General features: G+C 39.1%; 1 protein-coding gene across 1 annotated transcript in view; it reads right to left on the bottom strand.

The window, feature by feature from the left end:
* IGF1R (insulin like growth factor 1 receptor) overlaps positions 1–15,885 on the bottom strand; it is an 857,678-nt gene that overhangs the window by 87,784 nt on the left and 754,009 nt on the right. Inside the window, exon 17 of the mRNA XM_053717616.1 lies at positions 2,358–2,517. Coding sequence (XP_053573591.1) covers positions 2,358–2,517 — 160 coding nt within the window. The remainder of the gene's footprint in view (positions 1–2,357; positions 2,518–15,885) is intronic.

Here is a 15,885-nt window from a genome sequence, read left to right as displayed (position 1 = left end):
AGTATTAAGTGTCCATAATTGGGTATCAGTTCACAATTAACAAAAAAAAAAAAATGCCAAATTAAGTTTATTTATATGAAGCAATAAAACATAAAATAAGCACTTAAAACCCTCAGCTCTGCTGAGGTCTTACTCCTCCAGAAGTTGCTATCCCACTAGCACAGAAAACCGGACACACCCGGTAGCAAAAAACACCTTGTTACCGGAACAGCCCAAATCCACTTGAAACTGTAGATAGAAGAAAAAAAGCAGCCTCCACACTCGCTGCGGGAAACTCTAGAAGTGCCGAGGAGAGGTTTTTTTTTTTTTTTTAAATTGCACCAAACAAAAAAGACGCGAAAACCAACAGCAGCACAGCAAAAGTTATTGGTCCAATAAGCTGAGCCGAAAAGTGATTGCAGCAAGTAAGAAGTAAAACAAACACCTGTCAAACAATTCATACACTCTCCCATCTCTGTGACCCCCCCCCCCCAAAAAAAAAGGATGCCTCTTTTCACATAAAAGCAGTGCCTCTTAAGCAGATTAAAATACTTTCCACAAGGATTTAACCCCTATAGTGCCGGTACCTTCAAACCTAGAAGGGAAAGCACTTACCTGTGGATCCTGCTCTTTCAGGCAGGAGCTGTTTTCTGAAGGGTGGCAGCTTCACCATATCTACCAGGGACCTATAGAAAAGAAAGAACCGATTAACCATCTCTGGCTTTCTATAATAGGAGTAGCAATAATGTTAGAAGTTTAAGCAAAGACCACCTCGCCATCTTCTATTTGCTAACAGCCACCATTACTCTTACTAAAGAGATTGACCCTGCTTGCAGGGAAAATTACCCATTAAAAGGATAAAAATCTTCAGACACGATCTTCGCCATCCTCCTGTGATCAAGGCATAGAGAATGACTGGGTGTTATCGGTAAGGGAAGTAATACTTAACATCTCTGCTGGTGTGCTCTTTGCCTCCTCCTGCTGGCCAGCAGTGAATATCCCACTAGTAATTAGAATGTTTAGTGGCACTCCATGCCATAGGAAAGAAATAACAAATCTCACAATACTTTCAACTATAAACCACTTAGAACTTTGTTTAATATCCCCCATTCTACAATTAGCTTCTAAATATCATCCAACCTTCATCCAAGCCATTTTAAATACCTGCAATAGAAACATCCACTTCACCAAAATTGATTTATCTTCTGCTCTCCTTTGCCAGTTTTTTCTAAAATCCAGCAGGTTACAGGTCCAAATTTTAACTCTAACCCAAAACACCCTTAAAGGGACAGTCAACACCAGAATTTTTGTTGTTTAAAAAGAAAGATAATCCCTTTATTACCCATTCCCTAGTTTTGCATAACCAACACAGTTATATTAATAAATGTTTTACCTCTGTAATTATCTTGTATCTAAGCTTCTGCTGACTACCCCCTTATTTCAGTTCTTTTGACAGGCATGCAGTTTAGCCAATCAGTGCTCACTCCTAGGTCACTTTACGTTATCTATATGAAACATGTGAACTAATGCCCTCTAGTGGTCAAAATGTATTCAGATTAGAGGCAGTCTTCAAGGTCTAAGAAATTAGCATATGAACCTCCTAGTTTTAGCTTTCAACTAAGAATACCAAGAAAACAAAGCAAAATTGGTGATAAAAGTAAATTGGGAAGTTGTTTAAAATTGCATGCCCTATTTAAAACATGAAAGTTTTTTTGGACTTGACTGTCCCTTTAACAACACAGCACAACCCCAATTCATCCCCTGCCCTCTATGATTATATCATGACTCACTTCTTCTGTTCCACAGGCATCTCCTCTTACATTTACCGATAAGACAGCTGCCACTATTCTGTGGAACTAATTTTTCTATATCATCTCTCACATTTAAATGATATCTGAAACTTGTATATTTAGAGAATCATCTAGCCTTATACTAAGCTTCATCATCTTTTCTGGCCTATACCCAAATCAAATCAGCCAGGCATTTAACTCACCTCTCGTCTTTCTATCACTGCCATTACACAACTAGCTTGTATGTACCTATGGGAGCAAAACCATTGACTGCGTTTTTATGTTAATTCGTTATGTTAATACAGGATTGGTTTTGTATCTATGATGCATTTATTGTACCCTGACACCGGAGAATATGTTGGTGGCTAATTTTATTATTTATTGCAATTAATTAGTACAGTAGTGTATTGGACATCCCCTATTGAAGACTGAAAACGGACAAATCACAACCAAGTCATTACCAGTCCCATACAGCTACAATCCTGTTACTAGTAAACAGTTTGAAAAGTAACTGAAGACATTAAAACGTAGCTCAATTATTTCAATATTGACCCTTGATGTTTCATAATACTATAAAAACAAACATACCTCCAATTTTGACTGTAAAATCCTCAGCTACCATACAGTTCCTGGCTGCAAGGTCTCTGTGAACAAATTTGTTTGCATTGAGATATGCCATGCCGTCTGCAATCTCTCCAGCCATCTGGATCATCTTCTTAAGTGAAGGAGGGGGCTGCCCAGGGTTACTCTGCAAATCAAAAACGGTGGTCAAGTGAAGTGACTGCGCACAAACATTGCAAATCATTGATTTGGTAGTGGAAAGTTTATCTAACATGATAACTTCATTTTCTATGAAGTGGTAAAGCAGAATGTTAAGCTATATATTTGAATGTATTTTTCAGTTTAATAGCACAGCTTTGACATAATCAGATCAAGACAAATTTCCACAAACCTCTCATGAACAGCTGAAGCCATCATGTGATGACTACTACAATTCAAAAACACAAACTAATGCACTGTGGTTTGAAAGCACAAAACTATGTGTCCATTCTGTCCATTCAACCCTATCCTATTTATATTTCTTTCATATAGGTGGTAAGATTCCATGATACATTACTCCTGGGAATTACTCTTCCCTACTACTAGGAGGAGTCAAAGATTTTCAAACCCCAAGAGCTCTATAAAACCTCTCCCACCTCATAGGTACCTCAGTCTTCTCTTTGCCTCTGCTGGAGGAAGGTAAATAATGTAGTGTTTGTCAGAGGGATGTATATGGGGTATGGTTAGTGACTCTCCTTTTAACCTCATGGGAAATTTTGTTAGTAACATTCTATAGTGGTTGCAGGGACTTGTCTTTTGCCTTCTCCTATGGATCTAAAATATATTCCTATTCCATAAACTCTGCTTACATGTTTTAGTACTGGTTTGGCTTTGTACTGGTAGATGAGGGTCTATTGGTAAGTATCATTTTTATTTATATGACACTCCGTAGCCTTGTCTGGGCAAGAATTATTATATGTTATCAATATATATATATATATATATATATATATATATATATATATATATACTGTCTCTGTGTATAGCTTTGGGACAGAATCTTTATATTATTCCACTTTAAAAAGGTTTTTATTTTTTTTTTATGTGCGTCAGATTTTAGATTTTTGAGTTCAGTTTGTATTTTTTACTGCACTTTGGGATAGCCTACTTGAGCCCTCAGGGGCATTCATTTTTCCTGTACTTTGGCTTTTGGGTCAGTGGACGTATGCCTCTAGTACGCATACGTCTGTTTTTGCTGTGCTAATCACCTTAGTTTTCACACGCCTTGTCCTGTTCTACTGAGCGCTATGCAGACTTCTAGTATGGAGTCAACTTGTCTCCTGCTTTATTTTTGTTTTGGCTTAGCGCACTTCAGACCTGTAAGTTTTATTAAGATTCTTTTGGAGGGGCAACAGTTCTCCATTCCTCAAGATTTTTTTTAAAGGGATATAATTATTTATGCTATTATAAATGCTTTAATGAAGCCTTCAGATTCTGTATCTAAAACTACCTTAGAAGCTGGGTCCTTTCCTACCAATTTTAAGTGTGTGTATTGTAAAAAAGCTGAAGTATCTCTGCCAGCTTATTTATGTGACTCATGTTTAAAAATGTTAATGCATTCTAAACAACCGAATGCTGATTCTATGGGTATTACTGATTCTTCTGTTTGTTCTTTACAGGGGAGCTCTACAGATTTTGCTTCAGGTATGAAAGATATTCGCCAATCTGTTTCTGAAATGTTGGCAGCTCTTCCACCTTCAAGTAAGTGTAAAAGGTCAATTCAGAATTTACCATCTACTAGAGCTATGCCTTCTGAGGCTAGGGATAATCCTGTTGTGTCTTCAGGAGAAGTATCCTATGGTGATGACGAATCTTCTTATAATGTTGAACCTGATTCCTTACTTTAGGGGTTAAGGACTCTAAGGGTTTTGAGGATAAGTCCTTTAACTGTTTAGATTCAGTCTTTAAAACTGGTGCTAAACTGTTTTACTATTCCAGATGCTGTCTCTGAGATAGTTTCTAGTGAATGGTCAAAGCAAGGTAGTTCTTTTAATTCTTCTGCAAGTTTAAGAAGTTATATCATTTATCTGCCTCTAATGTTAAACTTTCTGGACCTCTGGAATTGCTCAAAAGTGTTAATGCCTTTATTTGTGATGCTGTATTTAACAATATTAAGATTAATGTTAAAAACATGTCCTTGGCCTTTCTTTCTAGAAGAGCTTTATGGTTTAATTCCTGGTCTGCTGATATTGTGTCTAAATCCATACTTATCTCTTCATTTTCAGGTAAAGAAATTGTTTGGTTCTGATTTGGATTCTATCATTTCAACTGTTACTGGCGGGTAAAGAGGCTTTTATTACTCAGGACAAAAAGGACTTTGAGAAAGAAGTTCTGGTCGTAGTGTAAGAGTCCAATGACAACTGGACATCTGAATCAGATCTGCATACCAAATTCTGCAAGGCCAAGCTGGGGAAATCAGGATTACAGACGATTTCCCTAGCCTTATCTTGGAAATCACTCTGGGAAAAAGAACCAGAATAGGTAACAGATAAGCAAGCTGAATGACCAATGAGCTACAAGAACATCCACAAACTCCGCTTGAGGGTACCTGGACCTTGCAAAGTACCTGGGGAGTTTGTTATTCAAACGAGAAGTTATCAGATCTATCTCTGGGAGACCAAAAAAAATCAAATTTATATTCCTAAAAAACGTCCCAAAAAGTAAAAAATAAAATTCAGAATAGTTCCAAATTAGTGTCCATAAAAATCAAATGGTGGTGACCTTATGGTGATCCTGATAAAAATTGTATACCAAAAATAAAGTGAAAGTTAATGATTCCAATAAATACTACTATACTAATAGATACTCTAGTATGTGACAAGTTCTTACATTTTAACACCAACCTACAAACCACATGACAGTCAATTGCGCAATTTTAGACATGAAGAATCTTTATCAAAATAACTTTATTGTAGACATGTTTATTTACTTAATGATATTTGAGCCAAAGTATCACCGGAAGTAGACACGGCCTATTACAGAGGCAAAGAGACTATTCCTCTGGGTAACGATGCAGAGAAACCAAACTTCCGGTTTCACGCACCCTAACTTCCGGTTTGGCGCATCAATCTCAAACCGGAAGTAGAAGACATAGGTAAACATCCGGTTTAGCGCAAATACCGGAGGGGATCTAGAATGGCTCACATGATGGACACATGAGTATAAAGAGGACAAATAGATGCCAGAAATATAACATACACACATAAGCTGGCATTTTGGGCTATAATATATCTAGATTAACTGATATTAACACCATAAACAGCCCCGCTTAAGTGATACTGTATCCGGTATAGGGCTGAGACTTCCGGTTTAGCACTTCCGGGGTCAATAGTCAGTTTTGGCGCCAATTAAAGTGAAATTTGATTGGTCACATACAGGTATATAAGTCTCTGCTCACCTAACCATATATTAGTCTTGAGAAAGGCCCAAGCTGTGGGCCGAAACGCGTTGGCAACTATATGGTTAGCTATATTTCTTGATTTATAATTATATAAACATTATTATACTATGTTATTTTTTTCTGTCCTTAGGTTTTGAGGATTTCCCAGCCTTCTACTTTTATCTCACTTTTACCTCACATTGTTACCTTTATTTTTATCTCTGCCTTGATATCAAGGATTGGAACTGTTTATCTATTGCAAAATCTTGAGGACTTGAACTATTTATTGGAATCATTAACTTTCACTTTATTTTTGGGATAGAATTCTTATCAGGATCACCATAAGGTCACCACCATTTGATTTTTATGGACACTAATTTGGAACTATTCTGAATTTTATTTTTTACTTTTTGGGACGTTTTTTAGGAATATAAATTTGTTTCTTATTGTATTAATTCACAATCTGATATTTTCCCACTCTTTGACACTATTTTTTTCCCACCCATCATCTCACACATCACTCACTGTGTGATTTGTCACTCATATTTTTCACACATTATTTTTATATATATTTTTATTTTTCCATCACTTTTTGGAATCATTTTTGATCAACACTAGTTTGTGTACACACTAGTTTAATCTGTGATCACCTTCTCTTATATTTTTATATTTTTTCTTTTTTCACATGTGATATACACAACTCTGTGAATTCTTATTTGAATTTTTTCTGATTCTGTGCATTTTTATATATTCAATATCGCATCTATCATAATAATAGGAACTACCTTACTTTGGTAGCCCTAAATCCATTATCATAGAGGGTAGTTGAGTCTAACCACCTCTACGATTTCCATATACACAACAGTTCTAACAACATTATTACCACATCATTTGAATCAGTGACCAAGTTTTGGGCCACTTGCTCTTGGAGGGATTCATTCCCCCTGGTATTTAACTTATATTTTAAGATTTTTGTTTTTAAGAATTGTTTTTATACATATATGTTTTTATGTACCATGGATCCATGTTTAGTGATGTAATTTGTGTTTGTATTAAAATTGTGATAATTTTTATCCTTATCGTTCTGTAACCACCATAGCCTCTGTAGCTAATTATAGGGACATAGTGTGAATACATCCCTCACACACACACTAGGCCTTGCCTTTTTTGGCGCTCCTCTCTAAACTTATCTTCAATAGTACTTCTTTCCGTGGGTAGTGGGGGCCCACCTTAGATAGGAGCTATAGGTCCTATAAGCGCTGTGAGTGTAATTAATTCTCTGATAGACCAAAAAAATCCACAATCTAATGGAACACATACTGGTGAAGAGACCATTCCCCTGGATGCAGAGACTGAATACTGAGAAAATCTGCTTCCCAGTTGTTCATTTATGGAATATGAACTGTAGAGAGACTAGAAAGGAATTGATTTATGCTCATGAGAGAATTCAAGACACTTCCCTCATGGCTAGGGAACTGTTGGTTCCCTCAGATGATTGATATGCCACTGTTGTGACATTGTCTGATTGAAAGCATAGATTATACTCACTTTTTAACAGAGGCCAAGTCTGAAGAGCCCTGAAAATAACAGTTCTAGAACATTTATTGTCAACCCCTTCTCCGGAGGAGCCAAAACCCCTTGTGCTCTCAGAGACCCCCAACCTAAAAGACTTGCATCTGTAGTGATCACAGTCCAGGTAGGATGAGCAAAAGCAGCCCCCTGAATAATGGAATTTCAAAAACTAAAAAAAGTTTGTCTAGAAATGCAAACCTAAGAAACGGGTAGTGTTCACTGTGAATTGGAACATGAAGATAAGCATCCTTTAAATCTATTGTGGACATAAACTGACCTTGCTGAGCAAAAGGCAAAATAGTCAGAATAGTTTTCATTTTGAAAGTAGGAATTCTGACAAACTTACTGAGAGTTTTCAGATCCAGAACTGGCTAGAAAGCAACTTCCTTCTTTGTAAAAATAAAGAGATTTAAATTAAATCTTATCCCCTGTTCCTGTAAGGGAACTGGAGCAATCACTCCCATAGTTTCCAGATATGAAATAGACTGAAAAAAGGCTTGGGCCTTTAAGGGATTCCTTGGAACATTGGACAGAAAAAAACCTTCCTCTGGGAGGCCTTGTTCTGAAACCGATCCAATAACCCTGGGAAACTATATTCAGAACACAGGGATCTGGAACAGACTCAAACTAAGCTTCCTGATAAAGGCATAATCTGCCCCCAACCAGAGCCTCTGGATCAGGGCCACACCTTCATACAGACTTGGATGTATGGATGGACATTTTGGCTTTCTTAGGTCTGTTCCAATTTGCACTAGGCCTCCAGAATGTGCCAGATGTGCTTTGCTTCTGAGAGGTGGAATCAACTTTTTGTTCCATGTTTTGATGAAAGGAACAAAAAAAAAAAAAAAAAAGGATTAGAGGTTTTAGATTTCCTATTGGACTTTTTGTGCAGATGAAGAAAAACTCCTTTACCTCCAAGTAACATTAGAAATATATTAGTAATATAACCCAAATCAGAACTTAACAATTTCTTTACCTGAAAATAAAGAGCTACAAGTCAGGATTTAGACACCATATGAGCAAACCAGGACTTAAAGGGACAGTTTAACCAAAAAGTGTTCTATTTTTAACACAATAGCATGAATAGTTGAGTATAGTGGTGCTGAACATTCTATTTTAAATCATGCTCTGTATTTAGAAATATATTTTTAAATGTCTATTTACAATGCACTTTGCTTAAACCCCTTAGAAAATGTTCTGGCCGCACGGCCAGTCTGCTATTACTCCCCCTCGGTGCATTGCATATGTGCTGTCCTCTCCTAAAACTATTGCAACAAGCTGCCTGATGACCTGTGTCTGATGACCTGAGCACACGTTATATTTAATTTTTTTTTTTTATATATATATATTTTTATTGAGGTTCAATAGTAGGCATACATACAAGTATACTGTAAATCATTGGAAAATATAAAGAGCAATTGTTTACATATTTACGTATACACCATATTATAAAAATATAAGAATATATATAACATTTGCCTAACAAAACTGTATACTTCCTGACCGAAGGCTGAGGCCACTTTTGGACCTCATATTGATGGTAAGGGTATCAATCTACAGGAAGTAATCCCAAATAAAAGGAGACCACTCTTGGATCTCAATTGATGAACCACCTTTTCTATGAGGGATAGGAAATAAACTAATAACAAAGTTTGTCCACACCGAATGTTCATAACGAGACATAAAACACATAACACATACCACACACTGGGAGCTATTGTTTCCCTCTGACTCGAGCTAAGCAAACATTATGAAAATACATTCAAGTCTTCTTTGCTATCTAGGTATTGAGTACTGACCATTAATTAATCCAGTGTAACGTGGGACAGATTATTAGTTTAATTTAATCCTATGCCCTCGCCCCCTCGGCCGCTGGAGGCGAGAACAGGAAACTAGGGAGAATTCCTGCCCAGGGGCCCAGTTGGAGATGGGTTTCCTCTTTAATATACAGTCTAATTATGCTAGGACACTTAAATAAAATTAACTGTATATTAATTGTATAAAAGGTGTGAGAATATCTAAACAATACTGTGGTAAAGCTGGCTGTTATCTCCAAAAGCTATAGATTAGGGCCTTACAGAAGCCTATTGGGACATTACTAGAGAATTATATCAAATTGGCATTAGTCCCATAATCCTATGTCAGCATTACATTCCTCGAGATTTATATCACCCTAGCTTCATGACACAGCAGAAAATCTGGAGATTTACCACACAAGCATATTTGGATTGAGCGCTAACTAGAGCTATAGCAAGTGTGTTTACGTTAACATAATTTAGCAAAATTGAACAAAATAGTAGCGGGCTCTTATAAGGAGTGATATAGGATAGGGCTCAACTCCTGAGATCCCCAGACCTAAAAAACATATATAACAGATATAGAGTCCCCTCAAAGCTGGTATCAACGTAGTGACAGTAATGGGTTAAAAGGTATCAATGAGATTCAAAAGTGCACATTAAAGCAAAGATTTAAAATTTATAACATTGGGGGACATGCATGCCGGTTTAGGGCTCAGAATACCAAAGATGTAGACAGTATAGATATTCAATTCAGAGAGGCATGTGAAATATGAACAACTCTCATAGGTAGTTCCCCAGACAGCAATCCACACAGGTGCTAACTTGTCTAGGTTCACTTAACTGTTCCAACTCTCATACAATAGCTTAGATTAATTATATAAGAAAAGCAAGGTAACCTAAAAACAGAATTTATGTTTACCTGATAAATTACTTTCTCCAACGGTGTGTCCGGTCCACGGCGTCATCCTTACTTGTGGGATATTCTCTTCCCCAACAGGAAATGGCAAAGAGCCCAGCAAAGCTGGTCACATGATCCCTCCTAGGCTCCGCCTTCCCCAGTCATTCGACCGACGTAAAGGAGGAATATTTGCATAGGAGAAATCATATGATACCGTGGTGACTGTAGTTAAAGAAAATAAATCATCAGACCTGATTAAAAAACCAGGGCGGGCCGTGGACCGGACACACCGTTGGAGAAAGTAATTTATCAGGTAAACATAAATTCTGTTTTCTCCAACATAGGTGTGTCCGGTCCACGGCGTCATCCTTACTTGTGGGAACCAATACCAAAGCTTTAGGACACGGATGATGGGAGGGAGCAAATCAGGTCACCTAGATGGAAGGCACCACGGTTTGCAAAACCTTTCTCCCAAAAATAGCCTCAGAAGAAGCAAAAGTATCAAATTTGTAAAATTTGGTAAAAGTGTGCAGTGAAGACCAAGTCGCTGCCTTACATATCTGATCAACAGAAGCCTCGTTCTTAAAGGCCCATGTGGAAGCCACGGCCCTAGTGGAATGAGCTGTGATTCTTTCAGGAGGCTGCCGTCCGGCAGTCTCATAAGCCAATCTGATGATGCTTTTAAGCCAAAAAGATAGAGAGGTAGAAGTTGCTTTTTGACCTCTCCTTTTACCAGAATAAACAACAAACAAGGAAGATGTTTGTCTGAAATCCTTTGTAGCATCTAAATAGAATTTTAGAGCACGGACAACGTCCAAATTGTGTAACAAACGTTCCTTCTATGAAACTGGATTCGGACACAAAGAAGGTACAACTATCTCCTGGTTAATATTTTTGTTGGAAACAACCTTCGGAAGAAAACCAGGCTCAGTACGTAAAAACCACCTTATCTGCATGGACCAGATAGGGCGGAGAACACTGCAGAGCAGATAACTCAGAAACTCTTCTAGCAGAAGAAATTGCAACCTAAAACAAAACTTTCCAAGATAATAACTTAATATCTATGGAATGTAAGGGTTCAAACGGAACCCCTTGAAGAACTGAAAGAACTAGATTAAGACTCCAGGGAAGAGTCAAAGGTCTGTAAACAGGCTTGATTCTAACCAGAGCCTGAACAAACGCTTAAACGTCTGGCCCAGCTGCCAGCCTTTTGTGAAGTAAAACAGATAAAGCAGAGATCTGTCCCTTCAGAGAACTCGCAGAAAATCCTTTCTCCAAACCTTCTTGTAGAAAGGAAAGAATCTTAGGAATTTTTATCTTGTTCCATGGGAATCCTTTAGATTCACACCAACAGATATATTTTTTCCATATATTATGGTAAATTTTTCTAGTTACAGGCTTTCTAGCCTGAATAAGAGTATCTATTACAGAATCTGAAAACCCACGCTTTGATAAAATCAAGCGTTCAAACTCCAAGCAGTCAGTTGGAGGAAAACCAGATTCGGATGTTCGAATGGACCCTGAATAAGAAGGTCCTGTCTCAAAGGTAGCTTCCATGGTGGAGCCGATGACACATTCACCAGGTCTGCATACCAAGTCCTGCGTGGCCACACAGGAACTATCAAGGTCACCGAAGCCCTCTCCAGATTGATCCTGGCTACCAGCCTGGGAATGAGAGGAAACGGTGGGAATACATAAGCTAGGTTGAAGATCCAAGGTGCTACTATTGTATCCAATAGAGTCGCCTTGGGATCCCTGGATTTGGACCCGTAACAAGGGACCATGAAGTTCTGACGAGAGGCCATCAGAACCAAGTCTGGAATGCCCCATAATTGAGTTATTTGGGCAAAGATTTCCAGATGGAGTTCCCACTCCCCCGGATGCTCCTCCATCGCCAGGGAACTCCTTGTTACCCCCTGATGGTTGATATATGTAACAGTCGTCATGATGACTGATTGAAACCTTATGAATTTGGCCTTTGCTAGTCGAGGCCAAGCCTTGAGAGCATTGAATATCGCTCTCAGTTCCATTATGTTTATCGGGAGAAGAGAGTCTTCCCGAAACCATAGACCCTGAGTTTTCAGGGGTTCCCAGACCGCGCCCCAGCCCACCAGACTGGCGTCGGTCGTGACAATGACCTATTCTGGTCTGCGGAAGCTCATTCCCTGTGACAGGTTGTCCAGGGTCAGCCACCAACGGAGTGAATCTCTGGTTATTTGATCTACTTGTATCGTCGGAGACAAGTCTGTATAATCCCCATTCCACAGTCTGAGCATGCCCAGGTGCAATGGTCTTAGATGAATTCGTGCAAAAGGAACTATGTCCATTGCCGCAACCATCAACCCTATTACTTCCATGGACTGCGCTATGGAAGGAAGAAGAACAGAATGAAGTACCTGACAAGAGCTTAGAAGTTTTGATTTTCTGGCCTCTGTCAGAAAAACCTTCATTTCTAAGGAAACTATTATTGTTCCCAAGAAGGGAACTCTTGTTGACGGGGACAGAGAACTTTTTTCTATGTTCACTTTCCACCTGTGAGATCTGAGAAAGGCTAGGACAATGTCCGTATGAGCCCTTGCTTTTGACAGAGACGACACGTGAATCAGGATGTCGTCCAAGTAAGGTACTACTGCAATGCCCCTTGGTCTTAGCACCGCTAGAAGGGACCCTAGTACCCTTGTGAAAATCCTTGGAGCAGTGGCTAATCCGAATGGAAGTGCCACAGGTAATGCTTGTCCAGAAAGGCGAACCTTAGGAACCGAAAATGTTCCTTGTGGATAGGAATACGTAGGTACGCATCCTTTAAGTCCACCGTGGTCATGAATTGACCTTCCTGGATGGTAGGAAGGATCGTTCGAATGGTTTCCATTTTGAATGATGAAACCCTTAGAAACTTGTTTAGAATCTTGAGATCTAAAATAGGTCTGAATGTTCCCTCTTTTTTGGGAATTATGAACAGGTTGGAGTAAAAACCTATCCCTTGTTCTCCTAATGGAACAGGATGAATCACTCCCATGCTTAACAGGTCTTCTACACAGTGTAAGAATGCCTGTTCGAAGATAATTGAGACCCGTGGAACCTTCCCCTTGGGAGTAGTTCCCTGAATTCCAGGAGATAACCTTGAGAAACTATTTCTAGCGCCCAAGGATCCTGAACATCTCTTGCCCCAGCCTGAGCAAAGAGAGAAAGTCTGCCCCCCACCAGATCCTTCCCAGATCGGGGGCCAACACTTCATGCTGTTTTGGTAGCAGTGGCAGGTGACTTGGCCTGCTTACCCTTGTTCCAGCCTTGCATCGGCCTCCAGGCTGGCTTGGTTTGAGAAGTATTACCCTCTTGCTTAGAGGGTGTAGAATTTGAGGCTGGTCCGTTTCTGCGAAAGGGACGAAAATTTGGCTTCTTTTTAGCCTTAAAAGACCTATCCAGAGGAAGGGCGTGGCCCTTTCCCCCAGTGATGCCTGAAATAATCTCTTTCAAGTCAGGGCCAAACAGTGTTTTACCCTTGAAAGGGATGTTAAGCAAAAGCGCTCTGCGCGCCACGATAGCAAACCCTGAATTATTCGCCGCTAATCTAGCTAATTGCAAAGCGGCATCTAAAATAAAAAAGAGTTAGCCAATTTAAGAGCTTGAACTCTGTCCAAAACCTCCTCGTACGAAGATTCTTTATTAAGCGACTTTTCTAGTTCTTCGAACCAGAAACACGCAGCTGTAGTGACAGGAACAATGCATGAAATTGGTTGTAGAAGGTAACCTTGCTGAACAAACATCTTTTTAAGCAAACCCTCTAACCTTTAATCCATAGGATCTTGAAAGCACAACTATCTTCTATAGGAATAGAAGTGCGTTTGTTTAGAGTAGAAACCGCCCCCTCGACCTTGGGGACTGTATGCTATAAGTCCTTTCTGGGGTCGACTATAGGAACTAATTTCTTAAACATAGGGGGAGGACAAAGGGTATGCCGGGCCTTTCCCACTCCTTATTTACTATGTCCGCCACCCGCTTGGGTATAGGAAAAACATCGGGGGGCACCGGAACCTCTAGGAACTTGTCCATCTTACCTAATTTCTCTGGAATGACCAAATTGTCACAATCATCCAGAGTAGATAATACCTCCTTAAGTAGTGCGTGGAGATGTTGAAATTTAAATTTAAAAGTTACAATATCAGGTTCTGCTTGTTGAGAAATTTTCCCTGAATCTGAAATTTCTCCCTCAGACAAAACCTCCCTCCTGGCCCCTTCAGATAGGTGTGAGGGTATGTCAGAACAGATATCATCAGCGTCCTCTTGCTCTTCAGTGTTTAAAACAGAGCAATCACGCTTTCTCTGATAAGTAGGCATTTTGGAAAAAAATGCATGCAATAGAATTATCCATTACAGCCATTAATTGTTGTATGGTAATAAGTATTGGCGCACTAGATGTACTAGGTGTACTAGGGGCCTCTTGTGTGGGCAAAACTGGTGTAGACACAGAAGGGGATGATGCAGTACCATGCTTACTCCCCTCATTAGAGGAATCATCTTGGGCAATATCATATCTATGGCATTATTATCCCTACTTTGTTTGGACATTATGGCACAAATATATCACATATATTTAAATGGGGAGACACATTGGCTTTCATACATATAGAACATCGTTATCTGATGGTTCAGACATGTTAAACAGGCTTAAACTTGTCAACAAAGCACAAAAAACGTTTTACAATAAAACCGTTACTGTCCCTTTAAATTTTAAACTGAACACACTTTATTACTGAATATGTGAAAAAGTATGAAGGAATTGTTCAAATTTCACCAAAATTTCACCACAGTAACTTAAAGCCTTAAAAGTATTGCACACCAAATTTGAAAGCTTTAACCCTTAAAATAACGGAACCGGAGCCGTTTTTACAATTAACCCCTATACAGTCCCAGGTATCTGCTTTGCTGAGACCCAACCAAGCCCAGAGGGGAATACGATACCAAATGATGCCTTCTATAAGCTTTTTCAGTGGTTCTTAGCTCCTCACACATGCATCTGCATGCCATGCTTTCCAAAAACAACTGCGCATTAAAGGCGCGAAAATGAGGCTCTGTCTATGACTAGAAAAGGCCCCCAGTGAAAAAGGTGTCCAATACAGTGCCTGCCGTTTTTATTAAAACAATCCCCAAGATTTAACAACTATTAAAAGTAATAATCTGCCAAATATACTTAGTAAAGTAATCGTTTTAGCCCAGAAAAATGTCTACCAGTTTTTTAAGCCCTAATGAAGCCCTTTATTCTTTTACTTAAACTAAGAAAATGGCTTACCGGTTCCCATAGGGAAAATGACAGCTTCCAGCATTACCGAGTCTTGTTAGAAATGTGTCATACCTCAAGCAGCAAAAGTCTGCTCACTGTTTCCCCCAACTGAAGTTAATTCCTCTCAACAGTCCTGTGTGGAAACAGCCATCAATTTTAGTAACGGTTGCTAAAATCATTTTCCTCTTACAAACAGAAATCTTCATCTCTTTCCTGTTTCAGAGTAAATAGTACATACCAGCACTATTTTAAAATAACAAACTCTTGATTGAAGAATAAAAACTACATTTAAACACCAAAAAACTCTAAGCCATCTCCGTGGAGATGTTGCCTGTACAACGGCAAAGAGAATGACTGGGGAAGGCGGAGCCTAGGAGGGATCATGTGACCAGCTTTGCTGGGCTCTTTGCCATTTCCTGTTGGGGAAGAGAATATCCCACAAGTAAGGATGACGCCGTGGACCGGACACACCTATGTTGGAGAAATAGGTACATTAATGCTGCTATAAAGTGAGATAAATACATTCTAACTGCGCTAGGGTACCTAAACAAAATTATCCCAATGATACTATTTTAAAGCTTGCGAATATC

The sequence above is a fragment of the Bombina bombina genome, chromosome 6 (genome assembly GCF_027579735.1).
Source record: "Bombina bombina isolate aBomBom1 chromosome 6, aBomBom1.pri, whole genome shotgun sequence".
Classification (NCBI taxonomy): Eukaryota; Metazoa; Chordata; class Amphibia; order Anura; family Bombinatoridae; genus Bombina; species Bombina bombina.
This window is presented reverse-complemented; position numbering and strand designations above follow the sequence as displayed.